General features: G+C 43.1%; 1 protein-coding gene across 1 annotated transcript in view; it reads left to right on the top strand.

The window, feature by feature from the left end:
* Window positions 1–16,904: 16,904 nt before the first annotated feature.
* LAMB1 (laminin subunit beta 1) overlaps window positions 16,905–21,044 on the top strand; it is a 76,767-nt gene continuing 72,627 nt past the window's right edge. Inside the window, exons 1-3 of the mRNA XM_086396832.1 lie at window positions 16,905–16,949; window positions 17,080–17,181; window positions 18,203–18,378. Of these exons, the coding sequence (XP_086252958.1) occupies window positions 17,145–17,181; window positions 18,203–18,378 (213 nt within the window). The 5' untranslated portion in view covers window positions 16,905–16,949; window positions 17,080–17,144. The remainder of the gene's footprint in view (window positions 16,950–17,079; window positions 17,182–18,202; window positions 18,379–21,044) is intronic.

The following is a 21,044-nucleotide window of genomic DNA, read 5'->3' on the forward strand; positions in this document are numbered from 1 at the left end:
AGCAGAGATCAAACCTGTTTCCCCTGCATTGGCAGGCAGATTCTTAGCCACTGGACCACCAGGTCCATTTCTTTGAATCATCTTTAATTCTTTCACCTCCTTGGTCCACTTTATTCCTAAGTATTTTAATGGGAGGGGTGCGATTTTTATTATTATTTTAGAATATTTATTTGGCTGTACCAGGTCTTCGTTGTGATATGAGAGACCTTCACTGAGGCATGCAGGATCCAGTTTCCCAACCAGGGAGCAATCCCAAGGCCCTTGCGTTGGAAGGTAGATTCTTAGCCACTGGACCACCAAGGAAGTCAGGGTGCAACTTTTAAAACAGATTGTTTTTTATATTCCATTTCTGATACTTTATTGTTGGTGTTAAAGATGCAACAGATTTCTGTATGTTAATCTTATATCCCGCTACCTTGCTAAATTCATTTATCAGTTTTAGTAGTTTTAGTGTGGAGTCTTTATGGTTTTCTCTATATAATATAGGTCATCTGCACGTAATGACAATGTTGCCTCTTTCCTTCCAATTTGGATACCTTTTATGTCTTGCCTGATTGCTGTGGCTAAGACTTCCAATGTTATGTTGAATATAAGAGATGAGAGTGGGCCTCCTGGTCTTGTTCCAGATTTTAGCAGGAGGGTTTTCAGCTTTTCTTTTTCTTCTTTTTAATATTTATTTATTTGGCTGAGTTGAGTCTTAGTTGCGGCATGCAGGATCTTCATTGCATTACATGCATGCTGAATTGCTTCAGCTGTGTCGATTCTTTGTGACCCTGTGGACCATATCTCACCAGGCTCCTCTGTCCATGGGATTCTCCCAGCAAGAATACTAGGGTGGGTTGCCATGCCCACCTCCAGGGGATCTTCCTGACCCAGGGATCGAACCCACATCTCTTATGTCCTTTGCATTGGCAGGAAGGTTCTTTACCACTAGTGCCACCTGGGAAGCCAGGCAGGATCTGTTGTGGTGGCACATGGACTCTCTAGTTGTGGCACACGGGCTCGGGAATGTGTGGGCTCAGTAGTTGGTGGTGCGTGGGCTTAGTTGCTCCGTGGCATATGGGATCTTAGTTCCCCAACCAGGGATCAAACCTGTGTCCCCTGCATTACAAGGTGGATTCTTAACAACTGGACCACCAGGGAAGGCCATTTTCAGCTTTCAACACTGAGTGTTATGTTGGCTGTGAAAGAAAGTGAAAGTTTAGTCACTCAGTCATGTCTGACTCTTTGGGACTCCAAGGACTGCAGCCTACCAGGCTCCTCCGTCCATGGGATTTTCTAGGCAAGAGTACTGGAATGGGGTGCCATTTCCTTCTCCAGAGGATCTTCCCAACCCAGGGATCAAACCTAGGTCTCCCACATTGTAGTCAGATGCTTTACCATTTGAGCCACAAGTGAAGTCTTGTTGGCTGTGAGTTTGTCATAAATAGCTTTATTATCTTGAGATATGTTCTCTTCTATACCCACTTTGAGAAGAGCTTTTATCATTAGTGAAGGTTGAATTTTATCAAATGCTTTTTCTGCATCTACTGATGATTATGTGGGTTTTGCCTTTTCTTTTGTTGATGTGGTATATATGTTGATTTTGGCATATGTTGAACCATCTTTATGAATGTGGGATGAATCTCACTTTGTCATTGTGTATAATCTTTTTTATGCATTGTTGGATTCAGTTTGTTAATATTTTGTTGAGAATTTTTGCATCTATTTTCATCAAAAATAATGGCCTATGATTTTCTTTTTTAGTTCTATCTTTGTCTGCTCTTGGTATCAGGGTGATAGTGGCTTCATCAGTGTTTGGGAGTTTCTTCCTCTTCAGGTTGTGGAAGAGTTTGAAAAGAATTGATATAAGTTCTTTGTATGTTGGGTAGAATCACCTGTGAAGCTATCTGCTCCTGAACGTTTGTTCATAGGCAGTTTTTTAAATTACAGATTCTATTTTGCTTTTAGTGATTGGTCTGTTCAAATTATCCATTTCTTCTTGATTCAATTTTGGTGGGTATATGTTTCTAGAAACTTCTGTATTTCTTCTAGATTGTCAAATCTGTTGACATTTAATTGTTCATAGTATTCCCTTACAAATTTTTTGTATTTCTGTGGTATCAATTATGTCTTTTTTGTGTCATTTCTTATTTTATTTGGGTTCTCTCTTTTCTTCTCAGTGAGCCTGGACAGAGATTTTCCATTTTGTTTACCCTTTCAAAGAACCCACTCTTGATTCATTTTTTTTTAAAACTATGGTTTTTATGTATGCGTGTACGTATGTATTTCTTTTTGGTTGCACTGGGTCTTCGTTGCCGTGTGCCGGCTTTCTCTGGTTGTGGCAAGCAAGGGCTACTCTTTGTTGCGGTGCATGGGCTTCCGACTGTTGAGGCTTCTCGTGTTGCAGAGCACAGGCTCTAGGCACACAGGCTTCAGTCGCTGCTGCATGTGGGCTCAGTAGTTGTGGTGCATGGGCTTAGTTGCTCTGAGGCATGTGGGATCTTCCCAGATCAGGGATCAAACCCCTGTCTCCTGCATTGGCAGGCAGATTCTTTACCACTAAGTCGCCAGGGCAGCCTCTATAGTGTCCTTCTTTATCTTTCTTTATGGCCTTTCTTTAGTCTATTTTGTCTAATATGAATATTACGACCCTCACTTTCTTACCTTTTCCATATTTGCATGAAATATCTTTTTCCATCCTTTCGTTTTCAATCTACGTGTGTCCTTTGCGCCAAAGCGGATCTCTGTGGGCAGCATATTGTAGGCTCTTGTTTTTCAGTCCAATCTGCCACTCTGTGTCTTTGGATGGGAGTATTTAGTCCACTGACATTTAAGGTAATTACTTATAGATAGCTATTTATTGTCCATTTAAACCTCATTTTCCTATTGATTTTATATGCTTCCTTGTCCATTTCTTTTTCCTTTTGTGGTTTGATAATTTCCTTTTGTTTTATACTTATGTTCTCTGCTTTCGGGGTTTTTTTCCTCTGCCTTTTTATTTTTGTGACTCTATTGTATGTTTCTGATTTGTGGTTACCATTTCAAGTATGTTCACCCCTTCCTATCTCTAATTGCCTTCAACTGGTAGTTTTATAGGCTCCAACTGGTAGTTTTATAATTTTTCACATTCTGGGGGAAAAAAGTCTGTATTTTCTTACTCTTTTCCTCCACATTTTATGATTTTGATGTCCTCTTTTACATCTTCATATTCATCCTTTTACTGTTCAATGTTTTTTCTTGATCCTCAGTTAACTGAGTCTGTTAAAGTTATCACCATTCTGTGAAAATTCTAAAAAGAGTAGAATTGGAAGTTAAATGGAGCCTGAAAAATCTAGCAAGCAAACTCGTGTGTGAGAATTCCAGGGCTTTGTACCATGGGAAGAAGCTCAGATCTTGGAGAAGCTGTATAAACATTGCATATCTTAAGATAAACACATAGGGTCTTATGACCTTCAGGTTTAGGTTTGTGTTGGCCATTACTGCATCATGACTCATCTAGGGAAGGCAAAATATGAATGGGAAAAAACAGATATTCAGGATTAAGGGAATAATTGCTTTCACTTGAAAAGATGACATATAACATTTTATATGAATAAAATAAATGTAAAAAGCCAATCTATATTGATATGATTGATATGTTAAGTTACAAGTTTTTCTTTTTAAAAATCCCAGTTTGGGGAACTTCTCTGACAGTGCCAGTGGTTAAGACTCTGCGCTTCCTCTGCAGTGGGCCAGGTTCCATCCCTGGTCAGAAAATTAAGATCCTGTATGCTATACAGAGTGGCCAAAAAACATTAATTAAAAAAATGTCATGTTCTGTTCTTCAATCTGATACAGAAAAATGTGCACCTAAATTTTCTCCTTATACTCAGTTTCTTTAAACCTACTTTGGGAGGCATATTTACTATGCAGACAATTTTAAAGATTTAAACTTTGATGTAAACAAAGTTCTGATTTTTCTTTAAGAAAAATCAGCTTATAATTGGTAACACAGTTTACCATACTTTGATTAGAACGTAGAAGCAAAGGAGTGGGTTAAAAAAGTCATCCTGGCTGCTGTAACACTGCATTCAAACCCAGACAGACCATGACACTTCCTACGGAACTCGAACTCAAGTTTCTATCAAGTACCTGCATATTTTAAGGGATATCCACAAGGTTGATTTGTTTTTCCTCATTCTAGGCTGGTCAGAAGACAGGCCCTTTTCTTCGATGCGAGCATTGTCCAGTATCTCCATCTAGGTTGGAAAGTCTTTTAACAAGAACTTATGTCTAAACGTAGAGTCACTCTTTCTTCCAACCACAGGAATGCGACTACTGTAAACTATTTTAAAAACTGAGTTTTTAGAACAAAGGCTATGCATATTAATAATGGAGAAAAAAGAGGAAGCTATCATCTAATATTTGAGGCTGTATACACAGATAATTCCTAATGATAGCTCTTCTTAATCTCAAGAAATAAAGCATATGTATACTTTTTTCATAATTGGAGCCTAGTTTTTCCTTCAGGTATAAAAATAGGTCCCATCTTTTTAGGCAACTGAGTATTCCATTACAGGGATCCATCATGATTATTTAACTAATCCCCTAGTGAGGACCATTAAAGTTATTTCCAGTTTTTCTTTTGTTACAAATGGTGTATGCTTAATTTGAAATATTTTTCCAGAGTTAATTTGAAATATATATATAATTTTAATACACATTTCAAATATTTATTTATTTGGCCCCACTGGATCTTAGCTGCGGCATGCAAGAGCTATTTCCCTGACCAGGGATCAAACCCAGGGCCCCCTGCAGTGAAAGTTCAGAGTTTTAGCCCTCAGACTACCAGGGAAGTCCCTAATACATGTATACTAGCGCTCCAGAAAGGCACAAGTTTACCTTCCCAATAATCGCTTATACTAGTGCCCTTATGAGCTTGACGATAGATAAGACTTGGGGACATTAACTCAACCATGTATATAATCACCACCTTGCAGCTTCTTGTGAAAGTTGCTCAGTTGTGTCCAGCTGTTTGCAACCCCATGGACTATACAGTCCATGGAATTCTCCAGGCCAGAATACTGGAGTGGGTCGCCTTTCCATTCTCCAGGGGATCTTCCAAACCCAGGGATCGAACCCAGGTCTATCCACATTGCAGGTGGATTCTTTACCAGTTGAGCCACAATGCAGCTTCTTACATGATTGTGAAAGTGCAGTCACTTCTTGGTCATCCTGATATAGATTTACACTCTCCACATAATGGTAGAGAGCAAGTTAATATTGAGTTAATACTATACATTGATTAATCCTTCATGTATCTAAATCACAAACCACTCACTTTTGGATATTTCCCATGGAAAATGAAACATACTACATGCTCTTTTAAGTACAAATGTGTATTGGATATGATTCATTTTGCTAAAGAACTACCTGTGAATGATTTGTTCCCCACCTCCCAAAACACCCTGGACATAATGCCAGGTGTTTACTGAACAAATACATGCAGCAAACGCCTGCTGCAGTCTGTGCTCAGTGTTAGGACAATTAAGATGCTCTGAGGGCATTTGGACTTCAGTCTACACAGAATCTATTCATGCACTAACCAGTTACTTCCTTAATACTCTTTATGCACCTACTGTGTGCTCTGTGTGGTGCTGGTATTGGGGGTACAGTAGTGAGTGGGAGAGAGGGTTGCATGACCTCAGGTGTGGCACACCTATTCTAAAAATCTAGAAAGACCTCCTCCATCCACTAGGCATATGTCTGAGTATCATACCTAGAGAATAGAATGGAGAAACTTCCACAGGTGAGCTATCATCACGTAAACTTCGAGCATAAGTAAAAGCTGGCTTGGCAGAGAAGAGGGAGGGGCATTCCAGGCAAAAGGAATGGGATGAGTCATAAATTAGGGTCTGGGTTTGGGGAATGGTGTATCTATGGAGGCTTAGTGGGGGTGGGAGACTGATAGGCTGAGAATGCAGAAATGAGAGAGAGTGTATAGAAGCCAGATTACAAAGAGCCTGAGTAGTGTGTTAAAGCATCTGGACTTTTGGGGTTTTTTTTCAGTCTATTTGTTTGGCTGCACCAAGTCCTAGTTGCAGCACGGGGGACCTTTGGTCTTCCTTGCAGCATGCAAGATCTTTCAGTTGTGACTTGTGGGATCTACTCCCCTCACCAGAGACTGAACTCAGGCTCCCTGCATTGGGAACATGGAGTCTTGGCCACCGGACCACTAGGGAAGTCCTGGCACCCAGACTGTTTCAAAAAAATTTAACTGAAGTGTTTTTGCTTTACAATGTGTTAATTTCTGCTATACAACCAAGTGATTCAGTTACATACAGATTCTCCTTCTTAGTCTTTCCATTATGCCTTACTACAGGGTATTGAACATAGTTCTTTTTCCCTGTGCTATGCAGTCAGGCCTTGTTATTTACCTATTCTGTATATACTAGTTTGCCTCTAACCCCAACCCCCCAGTTAAGTACCTGAACTTTGTACTCCTTTTACAGATAAGGAAATTGAGGCACACAGAAATGTAATTTATATGGTCCCAATTTAAGAGCCTTGTAATGTCATTTGGTAAACCCATTTGTGAGAAACAATTTTAATTCTATGGGTCTTTGAATTTATATTTCAAGATAAGAACTCTGACTTATTCAAAATTTATAACATACTTTATTCAAAATAATAACACTTTGTATGTCAAAAAAGACTTTTGGTTAGGTCTGTTTTTTAATTATGCTATTAATAGTTGTAGACAAATAGTCTCCTTATTTTAAAAAAGAGTTAAAATATTACAGATAATGCAGAAATTCTCTTTAACTCCCAAACCAAGTACTTGGCATCAAATTACTCACTATTGTCTGTTTGCTTTGCCTCCATCTATAACTTCATCATTGTCTATTCATATGTATATATTTATAGAAACAGAGAACTATAATGTTCTTCCTAGACTTTATCCCTTGCTGATCTTTACCAATAGTGTATATAATTTAGACAACCCTGGCCTCAGAATGTAGAATATGTACCATTAATGCATAGTAGTGCTTAGCACATAGTAAATGCTCAAGAAATCTTAAAGAATAAGAGATATATGTTGCTGCTAAGGTTTAAGGTACTAATTAGGCAGATGGGGGAGTTGCCAAAGTCAGAGGTCAGCCAATTAGTGGGGATTATCACCGCCTGGATTAAAAAGTCCTATGAGTTGGTAACTCCATTGTCAGCTCCATATTCCACAATTTCCAAATAGGATCACTGAGAAATCCATGCAGTCCTAGGGGTTAATAGCAGCATTTTATTAGCGATCTTGAAAAGGGCAAATGCATGCTGCAACTTCTTTGTCTGGCGAAAAGCCCAATTTGTGAGACAGCACCTAATCCTAGAGTGAAACCTAGTGCTAACTTGTCTCTGATGTGATAAAAACGCAGCCACTGCTCTGGGTGGGCTGGCCTTCATAAATCTGATTAGCTGCTTTGTTGTGCAACAGCACAACAGCCATGATGAGATAAATGCTGGCTTTCCAGAAGAGCAGGCTTATTCCTTTAGAGGAACTACAGTCGTGTTAATGCTTCTAGAAAGCCAAGGGCACTGGGGTTGGAGAGATGAGGCAAGACTGCATCTCTTGGAAAGTAGAGATGGCTTTTACTAGCATTTCTATCACTTCTGAAATGTGCTCAGAGCAAAGACCCCATTTTCCCAGGGTGAAAATACTGAATTGAGAACTCGGAACCGTTCCTAGTACAAGCCATGAATATTAGTGGAACATTTAACTAGCTAATTAAATCTTGTTTCTTAGATCACCCTATGTAATAATTAACAACCCAAAACTATGAGATAGGTTTGCACCCAGGGAGTAGATCAGGCTATTGGTTCAAACCTCTGGTACAGATGTTGCCTGAACCTGCTAGGTTCAAAATATAGGTTAAATAAGAAGTGCTTTTTCTCATATTGATGTTTGGCAGAAACCAACACAATTCTCTAAGGCAATTATCCTTCAATTAAAAAATAATTTAAAAAAATTTTTAAAAAGCACTTTTTCATTCCATAAGCATTTCAGTAAGGACCCACAAAATCCCAAGTATAGGAACTCATGGGGAAATGTAGCAAGGACTTAGGCCCATGAGCAGCTGAACTTTACCTTTCTTTCTTTTTTAAAAAAGTTATTTAGTTATTTGACTGCATTCAGGAGCTTTCACGGCAGCACACAGACTCTTCAGTTCTGGAGTACAGGCTCTGTGCAAGCACAGTAGTTGTGGTGATCCAGCTTGGTTGCTCGGCAGTGTGTGGGATCTTAGTTCCCTGACCAGGGATTGAACTCCTGGCCGCTGCATAGCAAGGATGATTCTTAACCACTGGACCACTAGGGATGTCCCTGAACTTGACCTTTCAAATAGAGAAAGAATCTGAATTTTTTTTTTTTCTGGCTACTCTTGATTTAATGTTTATGTAAAATGGATGTGGGTTTGGATTTCTGAATTATCGGATACAATTGAAATATTGAAGCAATTCAGCCTCTCAAAGATCCAACCACGAAGTCTGATATACCAGTGTTCTCAGAGCATCAGGATTAGCAGCCTCTACCTTCTTAATGAACTGATATTCTGTATTTTCTCTGGGATAAGTTCTTTCCTTAAGCTAATATGATTTTGTCTCTTTGAAACCCAAAGCTGTGGTTGTATTCTATTTCAGGATACAACACTGGAGCATGCTTAGTCGCTCAGCCATGTCTGACTCTCTACAATCCCATGGACTGTAGCTGGTCAGGCTCCTCTGTCCTTGGGATTCTCCAGGCAAGAATACTGGAGTGGGTTGCCATTTCCTTCACCAGGGAGAACCTGAATTTTTTTTTTAAAGAGTAAAGGAGAAGTTAAAAATTAAAATATTGTAATACAGAAAGTCCTTTTTTCCTCCTCTGGCTACTGGTGAATTTCAGCATCTTTAAAAGGCTGAGGAAGTAATACCACCAGCTGAAATAAAAGTTTCAAAATAATCTTTAAATATGATTTTAGGTGGATTGCTAGAAGAGATGAACTTTCAGTTCAGTTCAGTTGCTCAGTTGTGTCCGACTCTTTGCGACCCCATGGACTGCAGCAAGCCAGCCCTCCCTGTCCATCACCAACTCCCAGAGTTTCCTCAAACTCATGTCCATTGAGTAGGTGATGCCATCCAACCATTTCATACTCTGTCGTCCCCTTCTCCTCCCACTGTCAATCTTTCCCAGCATCAGGGTCTTTTCAAATGAGTCAGTCCTTCACGTCAGGTGGCCAAAGTATTGGAGCTTCAGCTTCAGCATCAGTCCTTCCAATGACTATTCAGGACTGCTTTCCTTTAGGGTGGACTGGTTGGATCTCCTTGCAGTCTAAGGGACTCTCAAGAGTCTTCTCCAACAACACAGTTCAAAAGCATCAATTCTTCAGTGCTCAGCTTTCTTTATAGTCCAAATCTCACATCCATACGTGGCTACTGGAAAAACCATAGCTTTGAGTAAACGGACCTTTGTTGGCAAAGTAATGTCTCTGCTTTTTAATATACTGTCTAGATTGGTCATAACTTACCTTTAAGGAATGTTTTTCTAAATCTTAGTAACCATCAACCACTGAGTGTTAGTTGCCTTCTTAACTTGACATTGATGACTTTCAATACAAATTTATTTTAAAGCACATTTCTATTGGTGTGCTGGGTCATTGTTGCTGTGTGTGGGCTTTCTCTAGTCGCGGCAAGAGGGGGCTACTCTTCCTTGGTGTGCATGGGCATCCCATTGTGGTGGCATCTCCTGTTGCAGAGCACAGGCTCTAGGGCTCCTGGGTTTCAGTAGTTGCAGCACACAGGCCCTGCAGTTGTGGTGTGCAGGCTCTAGGATGCGAGGGCTTTAGTAGCTGTGTTGCATGGGCTCAGCTGCTCTGAGGCATGTGGATTCTTCCCCGACCAAGGATCGAACCCATGTCTCCTGCATTGGCAGGTGGATTGCTGTCCACCATACCACCAGGGAAGTTCAAAAGCACATTTTAGATGGCAGAGTATTTTTGTCTAAGTATCTAATATAAGATATCTTAAGTATTCCTATAGTAAATTATTGTTGTTCAGTTGCTAAGTTGTATCCGACTCTTTGTCCATGAACTGCAACACACCAGGTTTCTCTGTCCATCACTGTCTCCTGGAGTTTCCTCAAACTCATGTCCATTGAGTCAGTGATGCCATCCAACCATCTCATCCTCTGTTGCCCCCTTCTCCTCTTGCCCTCAGTTTTCCCCAGCATTAGGATCTATTCCAATGAGTCAGCTCTTTGTGTCAGGTGGACAAAGTATTGGCGCTTCAGCATCAGTCCTTCCAATGGATAGTCACGGTTAATTTTCTTTAGGATTGAGTGGTTTGATCTCCTTGCTGTCCAAGGGACTGTCAGGAGTCTTCTACAGCATCACAGTTCAAAAGCCTCAGTTCTTCTGTGCTCAACCTTCTTTATGATCCAACTGTTACATCCATACATAACTACTGGAAAAACCATAGCTTTGACTATACGGACCTTTGTCGGCAAAGTGATGTCTGCTTTTTAGAGCACTGTCTAGGTTTGACATAGCTATTCTTCGAAGGAGCAAGTGTCTTTTAATGTCATGGCTACAGTCAAAGTTGTAGTCATTTCTTAAACTTCCACTTATACAAACAAAAATGTTTGAATGTATCTATTACAAGTGACAAAAGCTGACCAAAGAAACAAAAGCCTTTACTTTTGATAGCCTTAAATCATATCTGTGAATTGGCAAATATTTGCATTTTTAAAATTCCTACCACCCTTCTTTTTTTTAATCAATTTTTTGGAGTATAGTTGCATTATAATGTTGTGTTGGTTTTTGCTGTACAGCAAACTGAATCAGCTATATGTTTACATATATCCCTCTCTTTTGGACTTCCTTCCCACTGAGTTTGCTCTGCTGAGTAGTTCTCATTAGTTATCCATTTTATACATAGTATCAATAGTGTGTATATGTCAATCTCAATCTCCCAGTTCACCCTCTTGTTCCCCCTTGGTATCTGTATGTTAGTTCTCTATGTCTGTGCCTCTATTTATGATTTGCAAGTAAGATCATCTATACCAATTTTTCTAGATTCCACATATTTTACTGCTCTTCTTTAGTTAGGGCACTCATGAATGAAGGTAAAGATAAGATACACCAGAAAAATGAAATTTGAACTCTTGACTAGTATTCAAGTCTTAAGATGAACTACACTGAAGTTAATCCTGCTATAAATCTGATTAAAAAAAAAAATTAAGAGCTTTCTTGAGGCTCTGTAGCTTTCCCTCAGACATTAATCTCTCCTATTCATTTTTAAATGAGGTTAGCATCCAAACATTAAAATCCACAAACAAAAAACAGTGACCTGAATCATCTTGCTCCGTATTAGGAGGTAAAATGCAATATGTGTGCAGCCTTGCAGAGAACCTGTGATGAGCATGGATGAGGCCTTCTTACACCTGTTTTAGTGACTATCTTAAAACACTCAAATATTGACCTGGGTCCTCTCTCACTTGTGACATTTCTTTTGCTATATTTGAGAGTAGATGATTATTTTTAAGACCATATTGATAAAGACCCGCCTGAACCAGTCAAGATAAACTAGGCTATGTTACAGTCAAAACAAAAAGACAAAGACCTCCCAACTCTCAGGCTAAAAACAACAAAGTTTCCTCTTATACTACAGATCCAGAAAAAATTATTGACTAAGGTAATATCTTCTGGCTTCAGGCACAGCTGGATCAAGAAACTCCAATGTGGCTTTTTTCTTTGGTTTGTTTTTTATTTTTGACCACATCAGGTGTCAGTTGCAGTACGCAAGATCTTTGTTGCGGCATGCAGGATCTTTGGCTGTGGTGACTGGGTTTCTCTCTAGTTCTGGTGCACAGGCTCCAGAGTGCAGGGCTCTCTAGTTGTGGCACATGGATTTCAGAGCTCCAGGGCTCTATAGTTTTTAGCACGCGGGCTTAGTTGCCCCACAGTTTGTGGGACCCTAGGTTCCTGACCAGGGATTGAACCCGGGTTCACCTGCATTGGAAGGCAGGTTTTCAACCACTAGGCCGCCATGGCAGTCCCTCTAAGGTGGTCCTTAAGGATTTGCCCTACGACTTCCCTTCGTTTTGCTTTCCTCTGTGTTGGTCCCAGTTTCAAGCAGCCTCTACTAGTTCTGGGCAGATGTCTAGAACTCCAGGTCCGGAAGAGGTATTCTTCTCTTCCATGAAAATCCCAGTAATTCCCACAGAAATCCCCAGAGTCACCCTAACTGGAAAACTTAAGTTCCATACCCATCCCTAAACCCATTAGTGGGAAAAGGGAAATGGGAACTTACTGAAATCCATGCAGGGATGATCACCATCCAGTGATGTGGGCTGAAAATATGGACAGACTAGTCACCTCAGATCTAGGAGCTGTTTTCTGATAAAGGGATGTTACTGTAAGCCTAAGCAACAGTTTCTGTTGTATGGGTCCCAGACTGAAAATACCTGACTCAGGCCCTGATGTTTTCCATTTTACATTACTGGTGACAGTGATGACTCCTTTGTGCTCTCTTAATGGTTATTCAGTTTTAGTTACTTATCCAAATTCCACTAAAATACAATCTTTACCCTCCAGTAGCTGGTGGGGGATGGGGATGGAGTACACTTAAAACTATTGATACAAATTACTATCCTGTATATTATAAAAGTATGTAGAAAATACTGTGACTTTTGTCCTAAAGTTTACTGGTCATTGAACTTGCTTTTCTAGACGAATTCTGAAGCTTATGTTTCAATACAGCAAAAACCTAGTAATTTTCATGAGAATAAGTGTTAAATAGCCAGGTTTAGGACTTAATGATGAAAGTCTAGAATGTGACATCCTTGTTACATCACTGTCAACTCGAGGATTTAAAATGATACACATAGGTGGCATTCTAAGATGATAAAGGTGATCTTGAAAGCATGTCTTGGATTTTTTTGAACAAAAATAATGCCTCAGGGAGACAACTGTCACACATTCTTTTGAGATGGAACAGCCAACAATTGGCAGTCCCATCTGTCATTCAGAATGCTGTAGAACTCTCCAGAGAAGCCTGCCTTAGGCTGAAGCAGGTAGTGCCAGGTACATACAGGTACAGGACAAGAGGCTTCTGTCAGCAGGAGTAAAGCATTGATGGGCTTCACTAGCAAAAGGGATTCATTTGCCCTAAACTTATAAGATCTTCAGAAAGCAGAGGAAGTTGTCTGAAATATAACAGAGAGGAAAATTTTGTTCAGGAGTGAGATCGAGAAGCATTCAAGTCTGATCATGATTATTCTTTTTGTCTTGGCCTGGAAATTTGTTAGACAAAAGTAGACATTTAAGATTTAAGAAGGTTTTTAAAACATGGAAACAAGTCTTGATTTACTTTGATTCAAGAAACATTTATTGAGCACCAAAGACGTCACATGAGACAATGTTTATGCACAAAGGAATGTTACATAACACCGATATTTGTCTTGATGTCTATTGGGGGAGATAAGGGGGTAAACAAATAGTCACAGGATTATGTCATGTATGCTGTAACAGGCTTTTACAAGGTGCCGGTAGACAGACTCGGGTTTGCAGAAGATGGAGAGGAGGAAGTCATGTTTAACTAGAGGTGTCAAAGATGTGTGACAGCTCTCTAAGTTGAGGTCAAGGAGGGCAGAGAAATGAAGGTATAAGTAGTATGTCATGTCTAGGGCTTCCCTTGTAGCTCAGCTGTAAAGAATCCACCTGCCAATGCAAGAGACGTGGGTTTGATCCCTGGATCAGGAAGGTCCCCTGGAGAAGGAAATGGCAACCCACTCCAGTATTTCCAGTATCCAGGAAATCCCATGAACTGAGGAGCTTAGCAGCTTACAGTCCATGGGGTCACAAAGAGTTGGACATGACTTAGTGACTAAACAACAACATATCTAGGGAACCTCAGGAGGCTAACATGGGCAGAGGGAAACCATCGAAAGCTTTTAATGTGATCAAAGCTATGCTTCTGGAAAATCCTTCCAGCTATGTTATGGGGGGTTAGACTGGAGTAGGGTAGAGTTTGGCAGGTGGAACACCAGGCAAGTGGGTTTTCAGGTCATACTAGAAGAGAGATGACTAAGGCAGGATGATGAGGTTGGAGCCATGGGGCCATGAGGGTAAGTTGCTAGTAAGTAGAAATAATGGCCCAAGTGATGGTAAGAGATGAAGATGGAACCATCCAGTGTGTTTCCCAGGCTGAGCTGGCTTCAAGGGTATTTATGATCTGTGTAGCCTCACAAAGCCTCCCCCTCAGAAAGATCCCATGATTGGTTCAATGCTCTATTGGCATCATCGTGAAATCACTGAATTTGTAAACAAGGGGCCCAACATGCTCATTTTCATTTTGTATTGGGTCTGCGAATCATACAGTTTCTGTATGATTCTGTATGAGCTAAGGGGGGGAAATCAAGGTACAAGTAACTGCAACTAGAAACAGAAGAGATGGGTGGAGCTATGAGTTCAGTTTTGTGGCCCATGTGTCTATAGTCATAAAGTAGTGATATTCAATAAGCTGTTAGAAACTGGGTATAAATTCCAAGCAGGGTATATGTTAGAGTTATCGATGTGGGGAATAGCAAGTCAAGGTGGTAGAGCCCAGGGATGTGGATTATAGTGAGTAGAGAGGAAATCAGCTGGAAAAGAAGCTTAATGCGTAAGGGATCAGAGAAGGCAGAGAGAAATGGAGGAGTGGGGAACTGAAGTCCTGTGGGACTTTTTAAGAGAGAATCGTGTCCTGGAAGCCAAGGAAAGGTCTCAAGAAGGGAGGAATCATGCCACAGAGTAATCAAATACAGAGAACATCCATTGCATTTGGCAATTAGAGGATGGAAATGAGAGCTGCTTTCCAATGGGATAGAGGAGAAGCCAGGAGGAAACAAGGGTGCAGACTATCCTTTCAAGAAGGTGGGCTATGAAGTCAAAGGGAGGAATGGAGTAGAGGGTGTGCAGAATAAAGCTTCTTGGTTTTCTTTTTGTTTGCCTTTAAAATGGGGGACTTGAGCAGGTTTGTGTGTGAAAGAGCATTGCTCTCAGGAAGTGAGAGCAGGACACACTTTCCAGGGCAGAAGCACAAAAGATAAAAGTGAGAATGAAGACAGACACATTCATAGATCGAGTGGTCAGAATATATGCATGCAAAAACAAACAAAACCCAACAAATCTATTTTTTTGAGTAAAGGTAAGTTTCCTACTGAAAGTGAAGTAGTAAGGAGCACGGGGGGCTTTAGAGGAGTGTTGAAGGTGTCTGCAGAAGGTGTCTGAAGGGCTCTAGCAGAGGACACTGACCAGTGACAGATAGAACCACCAAGTAACAAGGAGGGCTCCCAGAAGAGGCAGAACCAGAGATGCCTGCAGTTCCTACGAATGAAAAACTAATAAGCAACTTTGGCCCAGGGTATCCAAAGTTCCACAAAGGGAGAAGGCATTTACCTGTGAATCTTTTTAAGTTCTGAAGGCCCTCCATCACAATATTAGACCTTCACAAGAGGACTAGCTGTCTGGGTGCTCAGGGCTGCCCAGAAAGCACCAGGGATCCTGAGCATCACGTAGAGGCAGAAATCTCCAGAGGCTACAAGCAGGGCAAAGTGCTGATTTGGTGAATAATTAATGTATCACCCAACCTAAGGCTCCCTCACTCCCTCAGTGGAAAAGGATGTAGATAAACTCACAAAGCAACTTACTCTATGGTCTAATGATTAAACTTCCCGGGGCCCTATTTCATTTCAACCAAGTTAAAAGCTGACCAACTGGCCACTTAAACCCTTCTGCTGGGGTGATTAATTAGAAAGTAAAATCTCTTGACTGGACTAACAACTAACATATTCCCCTCATTTCAGGGGGCACTTTTGCCCAGAGGACTAAAGAAAGCTCAAGCTTTGATTCCAGTCATTGCTAAGGCAGCAGAACTGGGCTAGTTTACCGAAAGGGGGGCACAAAATGACACCACCGGCTTCTGTCCCCCCCTCTACTCCCAGGAGCTGGGTGAGGGTGTATTTACGCCTTATTTAACCAGACATGTCACATTCAGGGCTGCTAGAGACCGGACATCAGAGGCCCTCTCTTCCACCCCAGCATTTGTACGCCATGTTATTCCTCCCGAGAATCTGCGAAGTTGTGCTTTTGTGGAGATTGTTAAGTGTGTCTTGAGAGACTTCCTCTCACGGTGAGATGAAGAAAAGTGTCAATAAACTAACCTACGACGTTGTTCGAGAAGTTACCTGAATTCGCACCTTACGTCTGGATTTGGATTTAAAAGTCGATTTTAAAAAAACAATTAGATGGGTAATTCAATGCTGTGGCCACCTGGGTTGCAGGCCCCCCGGGCAGGTCCTGAGTTGGTGCGCAAAGGCAGCGGAGCGAAGAGCACTTTGCTTCCTTGGAATGAAGACATCCGAGGTCGCGCCGAGTCCGGGTTCAGCAGGACAGGGGGCTTCCCCGCTTTCTCGGAAACAACCTGCCAGGTGACCCTCTTTCTAAAGGGTTAACCAGCCCACGCCTAGCGCTAGAGTTTACAGCCTTGGGCACCTCTTCGTGACTCACTCCTTATAAATGTAAATGCAGGAGCAAGCGGTAGGTCCCGACCAGCCCCCTCGCCCGCCAGGCGATTTGAACACCTACCTCCCAGACCCGCCCGAACGCCTCGGGCACCCCAGCGCACCGCTCAGGACACGCACCCGGCGGTCTCCCAGCAGCCCCGCACGGAACTGGAAGACCTACTACCCCATCGCATCCGCAGATGCAGCCTTAAAACAAAGGAGGGGCGGAGGGAGGGTGGGACCTGAACCTCACCCCCTCCCCGCCAAGCAGGGGCCGCCCGGCCCCCTCCGACCTGACTCCGCGTGTGCGCATGAGCAGAGGCGCCTCCCTTGGTTCCTCCCAGGGCGAAACTTTCTAATTCCCTTCTTTGGGCTCAGGGGCTGCCAGGCGCCGAGAGAGCGCTCGTCCCGCCGGGTGAGCAGGACACAGTGGCGGCGCAATGTTTCCCTCCCCACCCTCCCACCCTTCGCTTCCGTGGGAGCGGCAGGAAACGCGAGGGCCCCCTCTTCTCTGAATATTTGCCTTTTTCTCTCCACCTCTCTAGAAAAGAAGACTGGGAAAACAGCCGGCGGCTCGGTGGCCGTGTCCCCTGGGCTGCAGGGACTGGACATGGGGCGGCTCCAGGTGTTCGCGTTCAGTTTCTTAGGTAATTCAGAGGAAAGGGGGCGCGGGGTGTGTGTGTGAAGGGGTGGGCTTGGAGGAAGAATAACCAAACCGTTGGACTCAGCTTTGGGGGAAGCCTGTGGGAAGAGGGACTTGATAGAAATCTGCTTTGGGATTAATCGCCAGCGCCCTCGGTGGTGGCCGGGGACCGCATCCTGGGGTGTTTGTGCCCAGAGCTCCGGGTGCTCCCGCAGCTCCCGCTCTGGGCTTTGCGTCTCCGGCCCTTTTTCGGTGGGACTCTCCATCTCTGGGGTCAGGCTTCCTGGGCTCTGGGGTCAGGCTGCGAGGGCTCCTCAGAAGCCCATCCGGGAGAGTGCCTGAGCTGAGTGCAGGCTTCATCCTGGGAACAAATTGGGGCCATGTGGCTTTAATTAACCATCGCTGTTTGCCCCCGGATGGCGCCAGAAACAGCTAGATCGGGAGCTTCTCTGGAATGACGAATCGCTGAAGCCAGTCAAAAGCCTCAGGGATTGACCACTCGCCCCTTGTTAGGGACAGTGGTGTTCCCCGCGAACCCCATGATCCCCCGTCCCCGGCGAAGCGTAGGCGACCTCCGAGTGTGTGGGCACCCACACTCACGCGTCCCCACGCTTACAAATTTCCACGCACACACTTGCACTGTCACCCAAGGATGCACAGGCTACCGTGTGCGTGCGAGTTCACATACTAGTGGGTGTGCGGCGTTTGGCCGCCTGCCTCCCTGCGTCCGGGTCCAGGAACCTCGTAGTGACCGGAGCTGATTCCCAGGGCTGATCAGGGTGGGCGCGAGAGTAGGTGGGCTTCCTAGGAGTGATGCTCTCAGTTACTGGACAAACCTGCTGTATCTGTTTCTTTCTGAATCCTTCTCTCCACGTTCTGCCTTCCCGGCCTCACTCCATTGTGTCTCTTTCCTGTGTATCTTGCTTTTTTCCCCGAATCTACTCTGTCTCCGCCCCCTGCTTATTCTCTTTGCGTGGGCCCGCTCCCTGCTTGTGCCCTACGCTGTCCGCCTGCCCCTTCCACAGCCCTGTGCGGAGTCGGAGTGAGCGCTCAAGAACCCGATTTCAGCTACGGCTGCGCGGAGGGCAGCTGCTACCCGGCCACAGGCGACCTTCTCATCGGCCGAGCGCAGAAGCTCTCAGTGACCTCGACCTGCGGGCTGCACAAACCCGAGCCTTACTGTATCGTCAGCCACCTCCAGGTGAGGGCAGAGAGATGGCTCCGCGCACACCTCTTCCAGTCCCCACCGAAGGGGAAGGCCTAGGAGACTCCATATCCTGCCAGCTATCCGGATAGGAAGCTCGGCAGTCAGGGAGTCCCGGGATCAGGCTGGTAGCTCACCCTTTTCCCTCATCTCAGTTTGCACAGTTGCATCCGCCAAACGTTTCCTGCCGCCACTGTATAGAAAGGCAGAGCTGCAGACAGATCTTAGGGCCCGTGCGCAAGCCCTGACCCAGGGTCTCCAAAAGCCCATTTTTTTTTTTTTTTTTTAATTTTGTTTTTCAATCTTTCCTCTTTGGAAAATGTATGTAAAAGGTGGTTTGTCCTCTTCATTTTTTATATACTGAGTGGTGATCTTGGGTTTTCCCCAAGTCTTTCACTTGGATAAAGGGTATTCCAGCCCTAGCAAATACCTTGCAAGGTCACTCCAATCATGGAGAAAAGCACTCCAATGTTTTGCTCTCCTCATTTGGTGCTGCTCCCATCCACCTCCATTAGCTATCAAGATCAGATGCTTGCTTTTTCAAAATGCCCTGGTTGCCATGGTACCCTGATAGAGGAAGACCAAAATGAAATTTCAGAGTGTTTTCTGTTTCTAAAAGTGGATCCAGATCGTAGATTTCAAAGGTCACATTTTTAATAAGACTAATTTTGAAAGAAGGTACAAAGCATAAACTACCCAGAATCAGAATCCATTTCCTTGATTTTTTTAAGAGACTGATATCTCTGGCCTGTAAAGCAAACATAAGAGTTTAGGCTCCTGTACAGGGTAAGTTCCAAGTCAATTGCTCTAAATTTGGTCACTCCCCCTACATGTAGATCTGCCCTTCAGGAGAGGGACAGGATATTCTGTGGTTTGCATGCAGATGCCTTCAAATGGAGTCACTTTTAAAAAACAGAAAGAGAGCCCTTTCTGAAAACCTGATAAATTAAACCAAAGGAATGTGGTAAAGTAGATTCCACTTATTTGCTTCCAGGTTTATACAGAGATGTCTAGACTGCTTCCTCCTGATTAGAAGGGAGGCTATAATTACACTTTTTTAAAGTTCTGGTAATTGTTCTCTGGTATTAGTTTCCTTGACTACAAGTCACCAAAAGCAGTTGATGTTACCTTTTTAAACATTAGCATGTAAATTTCACCTAAAATATTATGCTAACATTTACCTCCAAGGCCAGGACATCCTGTAAATGAATTACCAGATCCTGAAAAATCCACCAGATCCTGCTTTGACCAGAATGAGAATTGGACTGTTTGTCTAAAAGCAAGTAGAGCCAGACTCTCTAGTTTGTATGATTAGCCATGAAATTGTGGGGCGCTTTTCAGATATCAGGGCTTCCCAGTGGCTCAGTGATAAAGAATCTTTCTTCAGTGCAGGAGACATGGATTCCATACCTGGGTCGGGAAGATCCCCGGGAGGAGGAAATGGCAACTCACTCCAATATTCTTGCCTGGAAAATCCCATGGACAGAGAAACCTGGCAGGCTATAGTCCATGGGGTTGCAAAGAGTCAGACATGACCGAGCACACATGGAGGCATGCTATGCTTCAGATACAGAGCCTAGAGAAAGGAACTGGGCATGTAATTCTCTCAAACATTGAACAGGTGTAAAACTTGAGGCAGGAATCAGAATTATTGTGTCCAGGGTTCCCCTGCATTCCTGATTTCTGGTTTCTGTTTTCTAGTTAGTATATCTTGCCAGTCTTAAAATCCCTTTGGGAAGAAGGTGATAACTAATAGCTAGCTAAATACATACAAATGCAGTATCGTAGGTTGATACTGTCCTTACAAGGATATCACCTTTGCTTAATGACTTGCTGACCGGAGGACCAGAGACATATTAATCCATCCTTCATTACCCAAACATTATTGACAGGAGTGTTTCAGTATTCACTTACGTAACAAATTGCCAACCACAGGCATTACTTTCTGCAAAAATCCATAGGTGGATAATGTGTTAAATGTTGTTTGTAAGATGTGTGTGGGGTCTCAACAGATTTCTGCCTCGGCATCATTTTCAGACCTAATAAGCAGTTCAGAAAAACTTGGGTAGAGAGCCCAGCCTCATGTGGAAAAGAGAACCATTAAGTGATGCTGCTGTTTACAATTCACCATGATGGAGTGCAAAGAAGGCTGTTTTGGCCGTGGCTCACATTTTAGGTAGAAGGAAAATGTTAAGCCAGGAGTTCAAAGCTGCTCTAAAACTGAAAGTAGTGGTAGATTTTTCAGTTCAGGTCCTTGGCATTCTTTGACTTGGTCCCAGTTGTCAGTGCTCCCAACTTGACAGGGCAGCCTGGTGTCCCCTTCCTGGATATTCTGAGCAGTTTGTGAGCTAGCCTGCATGCTGCTGCCACGAATTCGCTGTCGGGGCAGGGGAGAAGCTAAGAAGTCTTAATCTGTCGTTCCCAAAGCTTCTTAAATATATCTGACTAATGAACTGTGGTGTTGGAGAAGACTCTTGAGAGTCCCTTGGACTGCAAGGAGATCCAACCAGTCCATTCTGAAGGAGATCAGCCCTGGGATTTCTTTGGAGGGAATGACGCTAAAGCTGAAACTCCAGTACTTTGGCCACTTCATGCAAAGAGTTGACTCATTGGAAAAGACTCTGATGCTGGGAGGGATTGGGGGCAAGAGGAGAAGGGGACGA

The sequence above is a fragment of the Bos grunniens genome, chromosome 4 (genome assembly GCF_055505025.1).
Source record: "Bos grunniens cultivar Pamir isolate PY7600 chromosome 4, Bosgru_T2T1.0, whole genome shotgun sequence".
NCBI lineage: Eukaryota > Metazoa > Chordata > Mammalia > Artiodactyla > Bovidae > Bos > Bos grunniens.